This window comes from Heterocephalus glaber, unplaced genomic scaffold (assembly GCF_053883595.1).
Source record: "Heterocephalus glaber isolate CG9 unplaced genomic scaffold, H.glaber_assembly_v1.0 deba00001593, whole genome shotgun sequence".
NCBI lineage: Eukaryota > Metazoa > Chordata > Mammalia > Rodentia > Bathyergidae > Heterocephalus > Heterocephalus glaber.
Genome location: NW_028258368.1, coordinates 11,638,734 through 11,661,935, shown reverse-complemented (window position 1 = coordinate 11,661,935; position 23,202 = coordinate 11,638,734). Strand labels below are relative to the sequence as shown.

Here is a 23,202-nt window from a genome sequence, read left to right as displayed (position 1 = left end):
GAGTAGACAACAAGTTGTCAAGTGAGGAAAATTGTTACACTGAGGTTCAGCTCAGTGAATAAGTTCCTAGACAGAGATCAGAGAATTTACACACATATTCAAGTAAGACATGACAGAATCAATGTTCTCACTTTGTGCCTACATAATTTCTAAATCTTTCAGCATATGCGATTGATCATATTTTCCAAAATATTATAACTAGCAACATCAGCAATTTAGGTACTAAGTAAATTATCCATATATTTAATTTCTCCTGAAATATTTGCCATTCCTTGATATTATCTATCCTAATATAATAATCAAGGACATACCTCTGCCCAGAATTCTGCATATATATCATTTGCCGTCAACTTTGTAACTGGCCACAGTTTTGTCACAGAACAAAGGTCACAGGCTGTCATCATCAAGCCAATTACACGGTCTCTGGAACATAAGGTAAGACTGGTCAGCACTGCAACTGCATGTTTTTACTAAGGCCTGGAGGGACTTCTCATTGCAGGGGTGAGGCTTGTGTATGCATTATTTCATGAAGGGAGAAAGACAGCAATAAGCAGCAGATCCAAGTAAAAGGCAGAACAATAAAATGGAATCAAAGAACAATCCCACTTTATTTGTAAGAACATCAGTCACTTCCATTGCTAATTCCATGGAGTGTATTAAATGTTCTTGTTGCCTCAATATTACCACTGAAATATAATATAGGCTATATACTACTATCTTCTAAGTCTCCTGGCACACTTACATTGTTATGGACCAGGTTTCTATTCTTATGGAATTTGGGAAATTTTAAATGGGAAAAATCATTAAGAGAAAATCTGTCATAATGCTCTCATTCTATATAAAGAAAATCTGATGTGTATAGAAATGATATGACTTTTGCGAGGGAGTAGTGGGTGGGGACTAGGTCAGGAAAGTGTGCTAGAGGCTTTCCCTGTCTCCACTGACAATGAGTGTGAGGGGATGTACCCTCCCAACACTGCTTTCCAAGTATTTCTCTTCAAACTCTAACTTTCAAACAAAATGAGCTTCCTGTTCAGCTGCCTGGCACTCACAACTATGTGTTCCATATCTATTTCTTCTAAATATGATTCAATTTTTTCTCTTGAAGAAAAATAGTAAATGCTTTAAAGATTCAGACATATCCACTATAGATCTACCAGATCCAGAAGAGTGAGATGTACTTACACTGGCCTAAATGAAGACTACACTTAGTGGGAAAACTAAGAAGTAGTTATTAGGAATTTCAGTATACTAACTTTGACTTTCATAGAGCAAAATACATAATTTAAAAACAAATTTTTATCAAAGATATGATATTGTAAAGAGTGAAATGATGTTATAATTTCCAATTCACATCTAAATTCTAATGAGCCTGAGGGATACACTGCTATGAACACACCTCACCTCCAGTGGGTCAGTGGATATTCTCCTTGGGTGGCCAATGTCCCACCCCAGTTGAGCCTGTCCTGACCAAGACAGATAGCATAGAAGGAGCATCTACTTGCCAACTTGGCAGAGAATTCTGATCTAGTTTTGCTCAGTACTGATAAGGTTTCTGAATATCTGGCAGATTGTTTCTTCCTATTAACTGCATCTTTGATACCAATCAGTTACAAAGTTCATCTACTTTCCATCAGCCCATTTCCTTTAGCCCATTGAACTAATTTCTTTTACAACCTCATTTGCCATAAGGAAACATTTTAAGATTGCATCATATCTCTTACTGGTTAGATTAGATGACTTAAAAAACATTGATTAGACTTGACATATACCCTTCCTGTAACCTCAAATAGCTGAAACATGAAGATCTAAATCACTTAAAGTGATCAATGAACTATACTGCTTTCCTAATGAAGTAGTTGATGGCTTGAAAGAATTTTTTGGAGTTAGTTTTCTAAAGGAATAAGAATATTAACTATTTTCTCAATAGGTATATTCATTTAAACAGAAATAGAATGTAAAAATGATTATTCTATTTATAAATAATTATTCAATCTCATTCAATTCAATCTCAAAAATTCAATCTTATTTAATTTATATTAACACACAGACATTTATTTTTCTTTGCTAAAATAGTTGGCTATAATCTCAAAAGAAATTTATTTCATACATCTGTAAAACAAAAGAAATATTAATAGAATTGGGCATTATAAAACATATGGAAGCGACTTTCCCACTGGAAATCATCTCACATGTAAGGTTGCTACTATGGGGATTGAAAAGATTATGAAATAGTTACTATAGTATTGAGATTCTGCTGTCAAAATTACTTCACAAAACAGTGTAGCATTAGCTAGTTTACTGAATGGATTAGGAAACTAGCATGAAATGATTTTTGTAAATATTATTACTTATTTTAAAATTTTCAATTACAAATAATTTGTAATTTTCAATTACAAATGGTTGTTCAGAATGCTATTATTAAGTTAACATTTTATTTTTGTATATGAATGGCATACAAACATAGCTGGTATAGACACTAAATTCTTAAATGCATCTTAACAGCCACTTGTAAAAAGAGTGGAGTTTACTAAATATACTCTTGGTATAACCTCATACAACCCAGTCACTAAACATGATGAAGCTAGAGCCCATAGCTAGAGCTAGAGCTATGATACAAACATTTTATAGTACAGCAATTTTAGAGGGTTTGATACATTCATTTACTCCAAAAGGGTTTGAATGCCTGGATGTACCATGCATGGGTACAGCAGTGAACATTCTGGCAGGGAAAGGCAAACAATAGGCAGGTTTAAAAAAAATTGTGCAGCAGCAGTATTGTGTAAAAAGTACAAAAGAGAAAAAAACAGAGGTAACCACAGCAAGACCTATGAAAGTGTGCTAGCACACAGGAGTGTGAGATGGCCAACTGTGGGAACAAGCGTGGCCTGCCCAGGATGAGAAGAAAGCCGTTCTGGCTGAGATCCAGGGACAAGTTGAGACAAGGAAGGCAAAGAAATGGAATGGAGGTGAGCTGGGAGTTTAACTTTTATTCCAATCTTGACAGTAAGACAGTAAAGACTCCTTTTCCCAGAGGAGAAACACGGCACGTTTTAGAGAGGATGGCTTAGGGCTACTGGGTGGAGGATGACTTGGACAACTGGAGGGAGTCAGGGCAGATTCTGAGAACTCTGCAGAGTTCAGATGGGAGATGGTGGCAGCTTGATAAAAGCAACACTTGTGGAAACATTAGTGGGAGGATTGTGACATTAGAGACAGAGCCAAGTTAAAATGTGTTTGCAACCATAGACTCCAACATGACAAGGCAAGGCTCTCTCCAAGGCTTCACTCCCTTTGTTCTTCACCCAGCCTACTGTTTTAGCCTGGGTGGAGAAGCAGGAATGAAGGCTCTCTTACAGGTGTGCAGGACTTCTGACTTGGCAGAAGTGGTGTCTCTCGTGGGTGAACACTTTTACCTTCTCTGTGCCATTTGAATTCTCTTCTCACCACAGAGGGTCACAGAACTTGACAAAATGGAGGGGAAAAAAGCCCATGCATCATGCTTTTACTTCCTTTAACACAAAGTGTGGCAGCTAGGGTCCTGACAGAAGACAGATGTCACATCAAAAAGAGTCAGAGGGCCCAAGAAAGGGGCTGTCCACAAAGGTGTGAGCAGGGGCATGCGAATCAGCAATAGAGGGAAGTCTGTGCTTCTGAAGAGTCAAGGGGAGAGCAGCTGTGAGAACCAGCAAGGCCCATGCTTGTAGAATGCTACCCTAGACAGCACCATTACACCATGTGCCAACAGGAACAAGGCCAGGAAGAAACACGTCGGCCATTCTCCCCTCCCTCTCTGAACTTCTGTGCTGCCCAGGAGCTGAGTGCTGCACAGCACGGGGTCACCTCAGAGACGAGCACCAGTAAGCTGCTGTTCACATGCACACTGACATGTGTAACTTGGCCCGCTTAAATATCAAGCTGTACCTGTTTATCCATGTGTCAATATGGCATTGAAATAGAAAAGTAGTTTTTAATCCCAAATTTGAAATAAGAAAATTTATGCCATTAGTCTTTGTGGACTCAATTTAAACTGTCTGGATAGCTCAGCACAAAACTGCCAAAAAAAAGAGGAAAAAAGAAAAACCAAAAAAGCAAATCCTGTTCATCTTAGAATGTCACTTGGATATTTTATATCATAATCAATATTTAATTAACAAATTCTCTAATTTTATATTGGCTCCTTGTAATTTCTTTTGAATAATTTACCATAATCAAAAGTGTATTGATATGTACCAAAGACCAGTTTTCCACTGTGAGGGAGTCTTACAAATGCTGGAGTGGCTGGGAAAAGTGAGGATCCAGGGGCTAAGGAAAAAGCAAGCACCTGCGATGCAGAGGGGACATAGCTGCCATTGAGCCTCATTTTGATTCTTTTATTTTTTAAAGGTAATACATAGTATTTGCAAAGAGTTTAGGTAAATCCTTTTCCCCTTCAGTTATCAGTTTAACATTTTTCATCTTGCTTTTAAACTTACCTTTAAGGAATTTTAAATCACTGGATTGAATAACTTAAATCTTATCTAATTACGCTAAGGAAGGAGCAATGTCTCTGAAAACATGTGAATAGCCATAGAACTAAAATCATAGAAGAGTTTTTAGAAAGTATTTCCAATGACATTAATGGTAATTCTTTAATATAAGCATAAATATGATACAGTGATTATCTCATTAAAATATATTTTAAATTTCAGTTAATTCCACAGAACGCTGAATGTGTTGCTTCTTTTAAAAGTATCATTAAGAGAGAAAAAGAAATCCTAACTGAAGAGAAAATGAATGGAGCAAATGTGCCCCCAAAAGGGCCTCCCATTATTACAATCTACCTGGACAGACCCTGTGTTAGTCTGAGCTGAAGTCACTCAGAGAGGAACAAAGGATTCCGTGAGTAACTTCAAATCAAAACATTCACTTTAGAATTTAGTTTCCCCACAGTGGAAGCTCTTCAGTGTGGACCTAACACACCTCACAGACTGAGGCCACCCCCTGCATTTGCTGTAGCAGGTAAGGACTATCAGCTGCTGGGACAACCAGAGAATGTTAGGGTAACTGTGTCACGGTCTGGGAAATCACACATAGGCACACTTGTTCTTCTTCAGAGGACACAGCAGCAGTTCCATAAAAATACAGAACTCTGCATGTTCTATTTCTGAATTAAGAATAAATCCCCTTTAACAGAATTGCTCAAGGGTTTAATATTATACACTTTCCTTGTTGTGCACTTAATCTAAATTAAAGAGAGACTGAAAGAAGTGGAGCAATGGAATTTCCTTTGAAGGGGCACAAATATTTCCTGGGAGTAAGAGAATAAACATTTAAATTTGTATATTCCCAATGATTTTAGAGCTATAATAAATCACAAAAATTATTTCAATGATAATTTTCAATTCTAAAATTATGAAATCAGTTTAATATGCAAGAGAGGTTGCTCCAACAATAAATGGAAGGATATAAAAATGATAAAACCTGCCAACAACTTATATACTTATCATTTTAATGTGTGAAAGGATGCTTTAACTTGATGTTGTACTTACACCACACTGTGATCCTTATTTATTAGAGTGGTCCTCAGGCAAGACCATATCTAGTCATACTTAGTCAATAGGAGACCATCACCTCTAGGTTCACTAAAAAACAGTTAAAGTGACATTTTGCCTACCCTTGGCTTGAGTCCAGAGCTGGTTTCCAAACATGACATTTACTTTCAGCTGTAGCCAGGGAAAGTGCAATAAGGGTGATTTCAGTAAGAAATCAAGTACACTGGTTTACAGATGATTTCTATCTTTTCTGTTTGATGCTCTATATTTCTCTTCCTGTCTTTATGTCACTAGTAAATCCTCTTTTCCTATTGTGCCATGACACAGTACAAGGGCAAACAATCTCAAATGAGACAGAAAAAACTTATTCTTTTGTCAGGAGCTCACTCTGGAGACAACCAGCCCATTGTCTCACTAACAGCCTTACTGCACTCTGAGGGAAGCATCCTCATGGCCAAATCTCATCTTGAAGATCTCCTCTCTTAATATTGTTACAAGGGAATTAAACCTCAACATGAGTTTTAGAAGAGACATTTAAACCACCACATCTACTACCATTAAGCCAAGTTTTGACCATAACGTCAATACTAACAAGTGACATAATAATACTGACATAATAGTAAATATCAGAGACAGGTGACAAGGACCATTGATGAGCACAAAAGACAAAGAGCAGAGATCAGAAAATGAAGACTGTGAACAAAGTTCAAAAACATAAGAAAATAGGTGGCATTCAGCTTCAGAATGATGGCATAAAGGCTGAATGAGCCACAGGAAAAAAGAGGACCTACGCACTGGCTAACTAACTCGAGATTTGTGTGATTAATTTGCTGTGAAAGCTGTCTGAAACAAAATGAAGTCACTTTTATCATGTTATACTCAAAAATAACAAAGCAGAGAGGTTATAAGGGAAGGTATCTCATGCATGCCTGCCTGCTAAAAGAAACCATTCATAAAAGACTGCCAGAACCATAACCTTGCACAAAGATTGCTGTGAACTTACACAGTGAACACTTCTGTAAGGACACCTGCCCAACAGCTGTCCAACTTCAGAGTGGTTCCACTTTGCTGATCCTTGAACATCCTTGATTTTCACCCTGTGGCCAAGGATTACTGTATAATAAAAATGTACTGTCCTCTTCACTTTTGTGTGTGTGTGTGTGATACCAGGGATCGAACTCGGGACCTTGAGCTTGGGAGGGAGGCAGCAGAACCACTGAGCTAAATCCCCAGGCCCTGTCCTCTTCATTTTGATTTAAAAAACTTTCTCTTACCTCAGACTCCTTCAATATGTGCATATTTTGCTATGACATTCATGCCTCCATTGTGATGCTACTCCCAAATAACGTGGAGAATTATTCTCTGTTATTTATGTTGACAATGCCAAGGATGACAGGGTAGAGAAATAGAGCCTGGCATTCTAATGGGATCTTCAAGCTGCTGAACTTCAGCAAGCAACTACCTACAGTGTGATTGAGAATACAAGTAAAACCTTTTTAAGCCACTGGTCATTAGGATTTCTTTTTCATAGAACAAATGAATTCCAAACTGATAAAAGAGCTACAAGTGTATAAGACCATCTGGCTTTACCTAGAATACTTTATATCTTTTCCTACAAAAGATTACCTATCACACTGTACTACATAGTTGTGAAAAAAGAGAATATCGTGCTTTGACTCAGAGTTGGGCTGAGATAATACTGTCCATATCTGGAATGGACCAGGTGCCACAGAGCAGACTATGTGTGTAGACCAGTGTGTGTAAAATATTGTCAAATTTAGTTTCTATAGAACTAGAAAAACCCACCTTAAAATTCATATAGAATCTCAAGGAGACCCTGAGAAGCAAAAACAATCTTGTAGAAGACAAAGCTGGAGGATTCTTACTTCCTGATTTCAAAACTTAGCAAAAAAACAAAAAAACACTAATTAAGGCAGTGTGGTATGGAATCAAGACAGACATATAGTATAGAGTGGCTATGGTGGAAGAGAGAGCCCAGAAAAATCCCCACATGTATACAATCAAAAGATTTTCAACAAAGGTGCCAAAACTAATAAGGAAAATCTTTTCAACAAATGTTGTTTGTAAAATGGATATCCACAGACAAAGAATGAGATTGGACACTTACCTAATACCATACAAAAAACATATACACAACATGGAACAAAACCAGAAAATATCAAGTGGGAGTAGGGATATGAAGAAATTGGAAACTTAGTGCACTATCGGTGGGAATGTAGATTTGTAGAACTGCTACAATATGATGTGGGGTCCTCAGAAAGTAAAAAATAAAACTACTAGTAATTCTACTTCTGGCTATCTACCCAAAAGAATTGAAGACATAGTCTTGAAGAGGTATGTGTACACATATGTTCACAGTGGCAACCCAATTGTCCACTGATGGATGGATAAGCAAAACATGGTGCATACATGAAAAGGAATATTATTCACCCTGAAAAAGATATACATGGGTGAATCTTGAGGACATTATACTAAGAAATAAATCAATCACAAAAAAACTGATTTCTCTTCTATAAATAAATTAGAATAATAAAAATCATAGGTGGGCAAAGTAGAATTGTGGTTTGCAAGGGCTGGAGCAGGAGAGTACAGGGAGTTAGTGTTTAATGGGCATCGAGTATCAGTTTTACAAATGCAAAAAGCTTTGGTGACAAAAGAGAGTGGTGATGGTAGCATAATATTATGAGTGTATTTAGCATCATTGAATTACATACTTAAAATGGTAAATTTTATACCATGTACATTTTACCACAATAAAAAATTAGAGGGAAAATAATGTAAATATATATTGTTTTCCCTCTAATTTATGTTTTCAGCTTAAAACCATACCTTAATCCACAACAGACAAAATGAATAAAAATAAAAGTTAAAAAGTATGCAGAAAGCTCATCAGCTTATATAAGTAGAGAAAAACCACCCACTCAGAACAACACTTAAGGACAATGTGTGGGTTAGAAAGGACTCAATCATTATTCTTCTCAACAAGAATCAAAGAGGCAAGAAAACAAGGGTAAAATAAAAGTTGGTACACTCTGGGGAACATACCTGCTAATCTGTGCAGTCCTCACTGAGTTATTCTGACACTGTGGTAAATGCCTGAGTACAAATGTCTCTCTCATAAAAAAGTGACTTGAGGCCAGGGATTTAGCTCAGTGGTTCCGGCGCCTGCCTCACAAGCACAAGGTCCCGAGTTCGATCCCCAGAACCAAAAGAAAAAAAGTGACTCGAGACACAAATGATGCCCACTGTGGAACACGCAGATGTAGCAAACCCTCTCTTTGAAAAGGAGAGATGGAGCAGGATAAAAACTAGTTACAGGAAAGAGATGTCTGGGTTAGCTCAAATATCACAAAGAGCTCCCATAAACAGTCTTGGGACATAAAGGAAGAGTTTCAATATTCTTTGGGGCAGCCCAGAGCCCAGAGAAGCTTTCCAGTGACCAAACTATGTGAACCATATCCTGTAACCACATAGGATGGCGGTGCTGGGCAATTCCACATACACACAATTTCTTCTCATAAAGAAATCTAAGGAAGGTGCTTAACGCCGTCACAGTCACCTGTGTAAATTTTTGTACTCATTAATAATTCTGAAGTGAGTTAAAAGTTTAGTTATTACAATGTACAGTTCTTATTAATTCTTAATCACCTAACAGTAAGATGTATTTTACTTGGTAAATTAAGAACCATACTAGTTTAATCTCTTAGAGATTTTATTTAAAGACTTCTTGTAACAATGCAATTCATATAATTTTCCTTGTTTAAGAACAAAATACAAGGAATAAAAATGTTTCATATTTTATCACATCAAATTTCTAGATCATATGTTGTATCATATTTTTTAATTGATATAATTTGTAAAGAATGAAATACATAATCCTGAAGTACATAGACCAGTGAGTGTGAAGACAAGTACAGTCAGAAACCAGCTGTTATGGATTAGAACTAAAATGTTTCCCAAAAGTCTCATGTTGGGAAGTTTGGTCAGAAGAGGTAGTCTTCTGTCACTGGGGGTGTGACCTGTATTCTTGTCCCCAGCTTCTCTCTTCTTTCTCTTTGCTTTCTGGTTGCTGTGAGGTGAGTAGTTTTCTACCACTATGCCATTTCTTCCTTGGACCCAGCTGACCATGGGCTGAACCTGCTGAAACTGTGAACCTCTCTTCCTTTAATTTTGCGTGTTCAGTATTCTATCCCAGAGACTGGAAAGCTGAGTAATATGTCACCACCCCAATGACAACACAAACACTTCCAGTACCCAGAGACCTCTCCTCTCGCCCTTTTTTCTGTCAATGTCGTTCATTGAGCCCAACTGCCAATTTGAGTTCTATCACAAATACTATTAATTTTGCCTATTCTAGAACTTTATAAAAATGTTATTAGAGTATGTACTATTTTTGTCAATTTAATATTTGTGCAATTCAGCCATATTCTCACATGAATCAGCAGTTCATAATTGTTATTGCTGATTAGCACAGTGTTCCTTGCATAAACACTGGAAATTGCCTAGCATCCACTTATTGTGACATTTGATTTGTTTTCCATTGGATATATCATGAATGCTGCTGCTACAAACACTTGTGTTCAAATAATAGCATCAATATTAGTTCTCCTAAGTAAATACCAAGGGATGGCTGGCTTGGCCAGTGTAGGAACATACTTAGCTTTATAAGAAAACCCAGATGTTGGGCCGGGAATTTAGCTCAGTGGTGCTGCCACCTGCCCTGCAAGCACAAGGACCTGAGTTTGATCCCCGGTACCAAAAAAAAAGAAAAAAAAAAAAAAAAGAGAAAACCCAGAGGTTCTTCCTGCAGTGGTGGTACATGTTCTTAACTTCTACCAGCAATATATGTACATTCCAGTTGCTTCAGGTTATGTCAGCACTTGATATTGTTGGTCTTAATTTTGGTCATTCCAGTAGGTACACAGTGAGATATCAGTGTAATTTTAATTTAAATGTTCCTTATGATTAGAAACATTGAACAAATTTCATGTTCATTTGCATTTATGGTACATAAAAATTTTTATGTAATTTTTACTTTGTCTTATTATTGGGTTATAAGAGTTGTATAAGATCCTTACTAAATATCAACAGCATTTCTTTATTCTCTGTGGCTTCTCTATTTCCTTGAAGATATCTTTTAAAAATCCTAAGTTTTAATAAGATGAAATCTAATTATTTGAAGGTATGACCTTTCCATGTGCACATGAAGACTTTCCCTGTGTTTAGTGCTAGAGATTTTATAATTCTAGCTCTTACATTTAAGTCTATCTTCCAACTGAAACTCCAGTAATTCAAGAATCACTTTCCGAAGAAAATATCTATCTCCACATTAAATTTTCTTGAACCTGGGATGGAAATCAGCAGGCTACATACTGTAAGTTCTCTGTAAGCTTGTTTCACCAGGGTATTTGTCTGTCCTAACACCAGTATTCTCTTAATTACTATTACTTTATATAGTAAGCTTTGAAAGAGGTCATTAAGTCCCGCAAATGTGATTTTTGCTTTGACCACTCTAGGTATTTTATATCTATATAAATTTGATGTCAGCTAGTGAATACCTAAATAAAGAAATAAGACTGCTAGTATTTATTTTTTGAGACACATTTGTGGGTAACTGATATTTTAGCAATACTAAATTTTATAATCCATAAATATGGTATATCCAAGTATTACAGAACTGGTCAGAGAGACCAGCCTTGATTTGGTTGGCTTAGAAGGTAAGTGTTTACTATATAATTTATCATCGTAGTGTCTACCACATCTTCAAAGGTGATTTCTTTCCTTTTTTTTTTTTTTTGATCAAATTTAGGAAGCACTCATCTATTCCTAGTTTGCTGAGATCCCTTCTCCATAGATGCAGGTTAACTTTTGTCAAAGACTTCTCCCAAATTTGTTGAAAGGATCATATGGTATTTCTTCTTCATTCCTTTATCATGGTGAATTATATTCATTAGCAAGTAGAGTAATCCTGCAAAATTCACCTGCTATGATATATTGTCCTTCCATATATGACTTTGCTACACTTTAAGATTTTTTCTTTTATGTACATGAGCAATATTGACTTCATTTACTATTTTTGAACTTATTATTTTTGAAATTTCTTTGTCTGATTTTGGTGTCAGGATGGGAAATAATTCCTATTCTCATTTTTGGAAAGATTTTGTATGAGATTACTTGATAGAATTTCCAAGTGAAATAACAAGGTATGGCCCTGGATGAGGCTTTTAAAATTTGTTTTAAGATTACATTCTTTGGGCCAGGAATTTGGCTCTGCGGTGCCACCGTCTGCCTCACAAGTGCAAGGTCCTGAGTTCAATCTCTGGTACAAAAAAAGAAAAAGATTACATTCTTTAAGAGAATATTCAGATTTTCTGCCTTTTTTTTTTTTTTGGGTTCATGTTAAGTTGCATTTTTCAAGGAATTTAGCCATTCATCTGTTTCAAACTTGTCAACATGATTTTCATTTGTAATAATTTATTTCCTCCATATCTGCAATTTGTGGTGATATCCTTTCTTTTCCTCTCAATATTAATGATTGGTATTTTCTGTTTCCTTTCATTATTAGTCTTACTAGAGCTTATCCATTGTATTATGTTTTTGCAAAGAACCCACTATTGACATTTAAATGTTCTCTATTGTTTGCTTCCTTGATTTTTTTTTTTGGTAGTGGGGATCGAACTCGGGTCCTTGGCTTATGAGGCAGGTGACGGAACCACTGAGCTAAATCCCCGGGCCTAATGTTTTATTTTTTTACAACTATCTTAATTATTTACTTTCTTCAAATTTGGCTTTAATTTACTTTCTTTTTTATAGTTGCTTAAAGTGTTACCTTAATAATTGATTAATATAGGCATTTAAAGTTATTAATTTTCCCCTTGGTACTATTTTAGCCGTATCCTACAAATTTTGATATGGTTTATTTTCATTATAAGTTTGAGATATTCTTTGATTTCCCCTTTTACCTATAGTTTACTATTTAGCAGTATGTCATTTAACTTCTAGATATTTCATTTACTTGCATCATGACAAAAATTCAGTCTTCGAAATTTTATGAGATTTAATGTCCCAGTAGTTTATCTTGTACATGATCCATACTTAGTTGGAAAGAATGTATATTCTGTAGTTGTGTTTTATAAATTTAGATTAGGTCAAGTTGATGGTGCTGTTCATTCCCTAGCCGTGCTAACTCATAGATAATTCTTTGTATGTCTTTTGAAGAGGGATGTGAAACTCCCTGAGATCTTTGATTTGTCTTTTTGCTTTTCATTCTTCCAGCTTTTGTTCATGTGTCTCTACAGCTCTGCAGTTAGGTGCATGTATGTTTTGGTTTGTTATGTCATATTAGGATGGCAAACTGGCCCTCTTTACATCCCCTCTAATTTTAATATAGTCACACTAGTTTTCTTCTTTATTTAAAAAAATGCTATTTGTATAAAATACAATCTTCCATCCCTTCTTTTAATTTATCTTTCTATTTAGAAGATACATCTTATAGACAATACAGAATTTAGCCTTGCTATTTTACCTGATATAATCATTTCTAGGTAATTCATGTATTTAGTCCATTTAAATTTAATTTGGTTTTTGGTTTTTATGGGGTTCAAGTCTGTCATCTTCCTGTTTCTATTTGTTACATCCATTCTTATTTCTCCTTTCTTAATACTCCATATGGGTTAATCAAAGGCACTTTTACTATTCAATATTTTCCTCTCTTTTTTTCATGAATTGCCTAGAGAAAACAATATGCAGACTTATCACAGCTACATAAAATTAGTATCATTCCACTTAGCACTTTACTCTTTATTCTTAACAACGTTAGTAACTCGCAACACTCTAATTCTGTACATCCTTATCCTTTGTGCTACTGCTTTCACATTTAATTTAAAATGACATCAGATATAAACCCTACCTTAGCATGGTATTATTAGTGCTTTAACCATTCATTTATCTTTTATGGATGTTAGAGGAAAAGAAAAACTAATCTGTTAGTCTGTTCTCAGTACTCACATATTTACTGCTTTTGATAATTCTCATACCTTCCTCTAGACTGAAGTTTTTATTGTTAATTCATTAACCTGGATTTTTTTCTTAGAATTTCATGTAGTTCAAGTCTTCTGACAACAAATTTTCCCAGATTTATCATGAAAATATCTTTATTTCAGCCTTATTTTCAAAGAATATTTCTAATATTTCAGAATTTGGAGTCGATAGTACTTTGAATATGTCCATGTCTTTTGCTCTTCGTTTTTTAAAATGAGAAACACACATCACAAGTATAGCTTTTATCCCTTTGGTAGATGTTGTTTCTCTTTCATACTTTACTATCTCACATTTCTATTTGCCTCTGTTTCATAATTTTATTTCTGTACTGAAATTCTGCATTTGTTAATATGTTAAAACAAATTTCTGTTTAAGATCTTGAACATATTTACAGTAGCTGCTTTAAAGGGACTACAATAGTCAAGGGACTATTAATTCCAAAAATTTGACTATTAATTCCAAATCTGGGTCATTCTGGGATGTGTTTTTCTGGCTTTTTAAAATTTATTATGGTCCCATTATCTTGCTTCTTTACAAGCTTAGTAATTTTCTGTTTTATATCTGTAAAAGGCCAGAGAGTAAATATTTTGGTCTTTGTTGTCCACATATAATATCTGTAGCATATTCTCATTTTTTGTTCTTTTCTTTTTACTATCTCTTCAAAAATGTAAAACTCATTCTCTGTTCATGGGCTGTGTAGGAAATCAGGGTCACACATCAGATTTGGTGGGAGGTCCTGGTTTGCTGACTTCTGTTTTTGGCAGTTCACTGTAGGGAATCTAGACAGTGCTGTCTTACTTCTGAATTTTGCTGTGCCCAGAAGTTCCTTCATGGCTGGCTCTCCTTGGAACCATGGAGGATGACATTTAGGCTTTGGTCAAGAAGATCAGGTGTCATCCCAACTCATGCTGGGCCATGACTCCATGACTTGGCCTCACTGTGTTCTAGCTGTTCCTTCACCCTTGGTGGGCTGGACGTCTGTTTCCAAACACTGCAACCTCACCATCTCTGTACTACTCTCAGCCTGCAACAGCTGCCCTGCTAGCCCTCCTGGAGTGTCACCTGGGTGTGAGCAACCAGTAATGACCCAGCCAATGGCCCAGGAGGAGCCTCCACAGAGTCCTTGCACATGTGCATAATGTTCCTGTCCCAAAATTGTACTCAGTGCTTGTACAATGCTCTTCTTTGGCTCCACTTCCCTGTGCCACAGTCAAGAAATTGCCCCCAGTGGAAAAATGGGCAAGACAGTTCATACTTTTCTCTCTCTCAAGGTGGGTAGTCCTTTATCACTTACCAGCCAATGACAGTTCCCTAAGGGTGTTCTATGAACAGCAGGATTGTGGGAGAGGCAACTGGGAGAACAGCGACATATTCCTGGAGATAACAGAATAAACTGCAGGAAAGTTTGCTGAGGAAAGTGGGAAAGAGACAGCCAGGAAGAGCTTCCCGTGGTCAGAACAAATCTCAAACAACAACCTCAGGAGTTGTTTCAACCTTGAAGGGAGCCTTGGTTTGATTGGATCAGTCATTAAAGCAAATTTTGCCCTGGGACATTTTGTAAAAAATAAAGCAACCAGGGGATGATTATTTGAGCTTGAGTGTAAGGTGTGGTCAGGAACAGAAATATTAAAAAAAAAGAGAAAGAAATGCCAAAACCAGTCACCCCACTGGAGTCAGGGCAGAGGCTGAACCCTTGGAGGGGGAGGCGAGGTACAAAGACTTCATCAAGACAATCCATCCAGTCATTAAATAAATAGACAAATAATAATAACATGGATGATGAAAAAAGGTACCTAGAATTGCTGTTATTATCTAAAATGTTTAGATTTCAATAAAACTTAACACATATGCAAAGACACTAGGACATATGACCTAATCAAAAGGCAGAGATTGTCAGATTGGATGAAGAGACAGTACCCAGGTATATGCTGTCGGATAAAGAAACATTTTAGATTCAAAGATGTAAATAAGTTATAAATAAAAGGATAGGTAAGGATATCATGCAAATATCAACTACAAAACATTGTAGTAGATATGTTGATTCACGCAAAATTGATTTTAAAACAAAATATATTACTAGAGAGAAGGATGGATATATTATAAGAATAAAAGGGTCAATTTGCCAGAAACATTAAAACAGTTTACAACATATATGAACCTAATATCATGCATCAAAACTGGCAGAAATGAGGGGAGAAACAAAGAATTCAACAATATATTTGGGCTTCAATAATCTACTTTCAATGGTGAATAAAATAGGGAGGCAGAAAACTACAGGAGCAGGAAACATAAAATTTGAGTAATCCTAAAAGAGTCCCAAAAGCTATACAGAGAACACTCTTCCCAACAACAGAAGAATATATATTCTCTTTGAGGACACATAAGCATTCGACAAGACAGACCTTATGCCAGGCAATAAAATAGTCCTCAATAAAGTTAAAAGGACAGAAATAATGCCAAAAGTGTGAACAATGGAATCATACTAGAAAGAAACTTGAAATCTTAAAAATACACTCATATAATTGTTATGATTTGAATTGTGTCTGCAATCCTAACTTTCAATTTCTCAGGTTGTGACTTTATGTAGACATAGGGTTGTTGCAGAGGTAACAGTTAAGATAAAGATATATTGGAAAAGGGAAGTTCCTTAATCCAATGACCAGTGTCCTCATAAGAAAGTTAAAGAGAGACAAAGAAAGAAGAAATCCATGTGAACACAGAGATAACAGTGAGAGGATAAGTCTGTGATGATGGAGCCTCCCAGGGGTGAGCCTCTTTGTTAACTTGATATTAGAACTCTGGTCTCCAGAACAATGAGAGAACAAATTTCTATTGTTCTAAACCACTCATTTAGCAGTGCTTTATTACACTAGTCTGAAGATATGAATAGAATAATGAATAATGAAAGAAGAAATAAAACATGAAATGCACGAATTTTTTGATATGTATGAAATGATATACCAAAGTTTACCAGATGCAGAAAAATGTAACTATACAAAAATTCATACCTATGTATACTGGAATCTATTTCCAGTTATAGATGGGAAAATTAAATTTACAAGTGATAAAATACAACCCATATAATTTTATCAAAAAAGTGTCTTTCTACAGAAGAGAAAAACTGGTACTGTACTGTGGGTGTAGCTCAGAGGCAGAGCATTTGCCTAGTGTGTCTGAAGGCTCAGGATTTGGTGTAGCAATGAAAGAGAAAAGAAAATCTGTGTAATACTTTTGAAAGTAACCTTAAGAAGATATCTGTAATGCATAACAGAAAAATTTAATATCCTTAACAAAAATAGAGAATGTAAAATGATTTATTAAAAATAAATTATCAGAAAAAAATAAATTATTCGAAAAATATAAGCAAATATTATAAACACAGAAGTGGGAATGATAAATAGTAAGCAACATGAAAATATGTTCAATGGAGTAAGTATTCAGAAAATTAATGAGAAATATTTTTCATCCTTAGGAGAGGTGTGAATTTCTAAAATATTTTTAAAATATTTAATATGTGCATCAATTTTTAGCAATATGTGCTATATATTTTTTGAGATATCACTAGTAAAGACTTTAGGCAAGACTTATTGAAGCACTACTTATAAAGCAAAATTCTAGAAACGCTGATCATCAATGAAAAAAGTTTAGTAAACCTTTATGTAGTACCACTTCACATTACATAAGGTTATTCAACTCGCTAAAAAGGAATATATCTGGTATAATCACATTTATGTTTTAAAAATCAGAAGAGAGGGAAAAAGAATATGGGTTTGTATTAACTGTACATACTGTGTATCCGTACATCTTTTAAAAATATAGAAAATTCATGATATGATATTTCAATAAATAAGCAGGTATTTTTAGAATATAGAAAAAGTAAATATTATAGTTTTTCCTGTATACATCTCTACACTGAATTGTTAAAACAAGCATTAATTTTAAAATTATGAGGTATAAAAAATTACTTAATAGTATGTAATATACTATATAATTAGCACACAATTAGCACTCAAATACATTTGTATTAACTACCTTAAATAATATTATTTGTAATTAGATGTTTAAATTTTCTATTCTCTAATCATAATTACTATAATAAGTTAGCTAGAAATAATATATTCAGCAATAAAAAAGGAAGCACCTGGGTTTTGGGAAGCCAAAGCATGCTTCATGAAGGCTTTCTCTGACCTTACAATTGCCATTAAATAAAGAGAACTGTGAGCAAACACCTGTTTGTATAGATTTTAGCACAACCTGTTGGAGATAAGAATATGGTAGACATACTGCTCTGCTGGATTTCAGGCAGAGGAGTTAGAACACCCTAAGGGTCCTGTACAGAACTTCACTGACCCCTGACCCCTTTGGCAGTCCTAGGAGGGGCCCTTCTGTATGTGAAAATCAAATGTCTTGTACTGATTTTCTTAAAGATTTCCCCAATCTTGTGTGAGAGTCAAGCTCCACAAATCTGGATATGTCCATATTTGAAGGTAAACTGAATCACAAATAACTTCTATGTAATCAAAGAAGTCGTTATCATTATACAAACTATATTTATTCTCAATGAGGTGAACTTCATTAGATATCAGTATCCACTTGTAAAAGTAATGTTTTGTGTTTGCATGCCTGAGTAAATTTCTTATAAGAACTTGAGAACAGACTCTACCATAGAGGTTTAGTATTTAATGGATCACAGAGGAGATAGTCAAAGCACCTGAACAAGAAGAGACTGGCACAGAACAGTAAATGAATGTTCAGAAACCTAAAGATAAGGATAGAATCATTTACTATGCACTGGTCAGTCATGGAAAAGGTACAGGAGAGTCGCAGCAGAGAATGCTGGTGCTAACCATCTAAGAACTGTCAAGGGGAGGGGCAAGTTGGCAGTGGACTTAAATAATCCAAAGATGGGAGAGTAGGGTCATTATGAATACACTTGGCATAGCTCTGAATCCACTAGGCAGGATACTCTTCGTTGGAAAAAAAGGCATCAAACCAATTTAGCCTGATGCTATTAGAACATTTAATTAACTTGATACTCCTTGTTCTAACTCAATGTTCTTGGACAAACTTTTGGTTGCTGCTTGGCTTTCTAAGTGATTCTGACCACACAAAGACCAATATTCTGATCCTTGTGAAGCAATATATTTCTGTAGATCAACAAAATGGAATTTCAGTTTTATATATCAATCACATTAGCCTGGAGAACAGGATTTGGATTCTGAAAAGTGAATCCACTTTCATGTACTTTGGGGTCTGAGGCTGATGGCCAAATCCCAGATTGTAAAAAATTAAGGGAGAACCTTTTATTTTAAAGGTACCAGTTCATGTGTGACTACTTTACATTCTGATTAGGATTTTAATTATCTGCCTAGTGTACTGTCAGAAATTTTGCTAAAAAATAAAATGATCAAAATAAATATAAAAAAATGCACATAGAATAGAAAAGCATTATTTTTATATTTCTTCTGTCAAATACAAATTCATGCCAAATTATATTTCTTTTTAAAATATCAATTTATTCCATATAACAAGTTACTGGACTTCTAAAGTTTGTAAAGCTATTTTTACCTATGTGCCTGATTATGAAGGTTTAGAGATCCGGTCTGGTACATCTCTTCCAACTGTTTCCTGTTTCCAAAGTACAAAGCAAGATCTGTGGCGATGATGGCTTTGCGGATGATCTCCAGCACCTGCTCATACTCACTGGAGCTCAGGGCCGAGAAGATGTTGTGTCCTTCCAGCTATGGAAAAATACAGAGAAAGCCACCAGTAGCAAGCTTCAAGCTAGGGTCTCATGCCATTTTCAGTTATTTGATGCAATATGGTCAGTAGTGCCACTTGGCCCATTAATGACTAATTTTGGGAGATAACAAAATAGCTTAAATGATTGTAGTGGAAATAATAATTCAGTTTGTCTTTAAACTACACCAACAATGAACCTCCCACTTAAACTATTTTAACAAAGGGAATATCATTTGCTACTACAAAATCCCAGTAACTTAAATACAACTAGTTCTTTAAATATTTGTTGTAGCTACATGGCTGAAAAAAATAAAATATGTAAGCTATAGGCTTTGTCTTTTAACACAATTAAAAACTTTACTGTTTTGTATATTATATTGGAAGTGGGATTAGAAGGACAACTTGACAACTTGGCAACTTCAGATTGTATCACAAATAATAATCTACTTTTCTGTTTCATAGAGAAAAATATCTTACAACCTTAACTTATTCATTCAGACACATTAAAAATGTTTTTTATAGACAACAGCATATTTATATACACAAAGCCATTTTTAGCAGATTTTTAGTCTATAGTGCTCCACTTTATAGAAGGACATTAACAGTTTAGTATCTACTATATTCAAGGGCCTAAGCAATGTAAGCTCATTTTTAAGGAGTTCTCAGTTCAAGGGAATACATAAGGATATGAGCACTCAAAAAATATAAAGTGGCATAGACTACTATTGAATTAAACCCAGGCCTGGAAGATATGGGAGGCCTTTTCTGGGTGAAGTCACTAATGGTGAAGGACATGGAGGAAGCAGAGGGATAGCCTATCCAGAAGCAGCTGAGACCACAGAAACCATACTTGCTAGTGAGAACTATAGTAGACCTTGGAGTTATGACTGGCCTCACATAGGAACAACTTGGGTTATGACCAGAGTTTTACTTTTAACTTATGACCAAAGTCTTGAGTTATGACCTGAATGCCAGTATTTCCTGTATGGAGTTAACTGAGAAATCCTGGCCAATGTCTGTCTAAGGACACTGAGATCTGCCTGGAAGAAAGTGTGGCCTAAAATTATACAGGAGGGAGACTTTCAAGGTTGAGTAGAGGAGCCTGACCCTTCAAATGTCCCTGTGCTCGATGACACTGTCACTATGGCAGACTCAATAGGCTTGCAGGTAGACAGTGGTGATGTCATGGAACTGGTGGAGGAACACTCAGAGGAATTGTCTACAGAGGAACATCAGCAACTTCTGGCTGAGCAACAGAGAATGGGAGCTGAAGAGCTTTCTGAAGAGGAGGGGGAGAATCAACAATGAGTGCAGCAAAATTCTTCGGAAATTAAGGAAATCCTGAAAAATGGACAGAGCTACAAACATTTGTAGAGAAGACTCACTCAGACAGAGAAAAAGCCAACCATTGAACTCACTTGCTTAATGAGAATGTTATGTCATACTACAGAATAGTGTTAAAGAAAAGACAGAAACACAGAGGCCTGCCATTCCATCAGTGAGTGCATGCAGATCCCATGGAGTGGCTTTGTGACCCAGACCTGCACAGCTGTAGGCAGATCCCAATCAGGGTCCATCCCAAACCCGGAGGCTCCTGAATGCCTGCCCAGGCTGGGGGTCCACCCAGAAAGGAGCTGCATGGGCACACAGGCTTCCACCAGAGGCCCGACATACCATCAGCCACAGCCAGGGACCCGCCTGGAGAAGAGCTGTACAGGCACACAAACAATACCCAGAGTCTTGCCCCATCCCCATACCATTGATAAGTGGCGACCCTAGCCAAAGCCTGTGCAAACAACAGGAACTGGGGTGCACAGCCCCTAACCAAAGGCCCTCCCAGACAACAGCTACATAGGGGCCCCTGCAAGGGGCACACCTAGATACCATCTCAAGTGTGCACAGACCCCAGCCAGAAGCCCGCCCAGACAACAGGTCAGCTCAGGGATTCAGAAGGCCAGCACTCTGAACCCAGGAATTGGTGTTCTGGTGAGCAGCAGAGAAAACGTTGCTCAGTGGCTTGCTGAGAATTCAAGACCACTGGGTGACAAAAAAGTCTCCTCAACAAAGACACAGCAGGCTGCATCCGCTGAAATGAGAAGACACATAAAAAAGTCTGAAAATCAGACCTCCAGATCACCTAAAGCAACCCCAAAGGGAAACGAGATGGAACAATCTGATACACAACCACCTGGACTCTCTGAACTGGCAACAAGAGGATCTGGGAAAAATGAAATCAGAAATAATATCTCAGATAACAGAAGAGATTGTGCCCATAGTACAAGACATGATTAATAAATCTAGAGTGGACACAGATAAAAAAAATAGAGGAGCTGAGGAGCATGATGGAATCCCAACATAGGAAACAAATGGAATCCATAAAACAGATTTCCAGATTAAAAACTCCGTTCAAAGTTTATGCAGCAGAATGAGCCAATGCAAGGACAGAATTTCAGATATAGAAGACAGGATTGCAATTAGTGACCAGGAAAAGAAAAATTTCTTAAAAACAGTAACAGATCATGAGGAATCAATCCAGCAGCTACTAGACAATGCAAAGAACATTAACATCAGACTCACTGGAGTCAAAGAAGAAACAGGAGGGTGAAAATGACATAAAAAAACCGTTGATAAAAGTGATGGCACAAAACTTCCCAAATAGGGGAAAAGAACTTGACATACACATAAATGAGGCATATAGGAATCCAACTAGCTGTGACCAAAAAAAAATCTATACATAGGTATATAAAAGTAAAGATTCCAGAAACCAAACACAAGAACAAAGTTCTATAAGCAGTTATAGAAAAGAAACAAATCACATACAAAAGAAAGCCCATCAGAATCACAGCAGACTTCTCCACACAAATGCACAAGGCAAGAAGAGTGTGGAGTGACGTATTTCAAGCCCTAAATGAAAATAGTCTCCAACCCAGATTGATGTACCCTGCAAAACTATCTTTCAAAATTGATGGAGAAATGAGATACTTTCATGACAAAGAGCACCTTAAGAACTTCATGAATACCAAACCAGTACACCAAAAAATTTTAGACAATATCCTAGGAAAAGACAATGAGGATCACAACCCCAGGAAGCCCACCAGAATGAATCCATCAGGCATGACAAGAAATTAAATGCAAAGGGGGAGGATCCAATAAAAAGAAAAAGTCATGAAAAGGATAAGTCAATACGTTTCAGTTATAACCATCAATGTTAATGGTCTCAATTCACCAATCAAAAGAAACAGACTGGCAGAATGGGTCAAGAAGCAAGATCCAATAATATGCTGCATACAAGAAACACACTTAATTCAAAAAGAAACAAATAGACCGAAAGTCAAAGGGTGGAAGACAATACTCCATGTGACAGGAATCCAAAAAAAGAGCAGGAGTAGCTATCCTCTTTGCAGATCAAGTGGAGTTCAAACCAACACTGATTAAGAGAGACATAGAAGGACACTACATACCTGTAAAGGTAACAATCCAAGAGGAAGAGATGACAATCATAAACATATATGCAGCAAACACTAGTGCACCCAACTATATAAAACAAATACTAATGGACGTGAAAAATCACATAAGCACTAATACAATAGTAGTGGGGGACCTCAATACCTCACTGTCTCAAAAAGATAGATCAACTAGATAAAAAATAACGAAATACTAGAAGTCAATCCAACTCTAGAACAAATGAACTTAACATGTTTACAGAGTGTTCCACCCTACAAAATCAGAATACACATTCCTTACAGCTTCACATGCGTTGTTCTCTTAAATAGACCACATACTCACTCATAGAACATGCTTAAGGAATTGAAGTTATCCCCTGTATATTATCACACCATAGGGTGATGAAACTGGAGATCAATAA

At 36.2% G+C, this 23,202-nt stretch overlaps 1 protein-coding gene across 6 annotated transcripts in view; it reads right to left on the bottom strand.

The window, feature by feature from the left end:
• LOC101711466 (cAMP and cAMP-inhibited cGMP 3',5'-cyclic phosphodiesterase 10A) overlaps nt 1–23,202 on the bottom strand; it is a 339,917-nt gene that overhangs the window by 13,573 nt on the left and 303,142 nt on the right. For all 6 annotated transcript variants that reach the window (XM_087193588.1, XM_087193587.1, XM_004856934.3 and 3 more), the window contains 2 exons: nt 19,164–19,336; nt 312–423 (listed from right to left, as the gene is read on the bottom strand). In XM_087193588.1, coding sequence (XP_087049714.1) covers nt 312–423; nt 19,164–19,336 — 285 coding nt within the window. The remainder of the gene's footprint in view (nt 1–311; nt 424–19,163; nt 19,337–23,202) is intronic.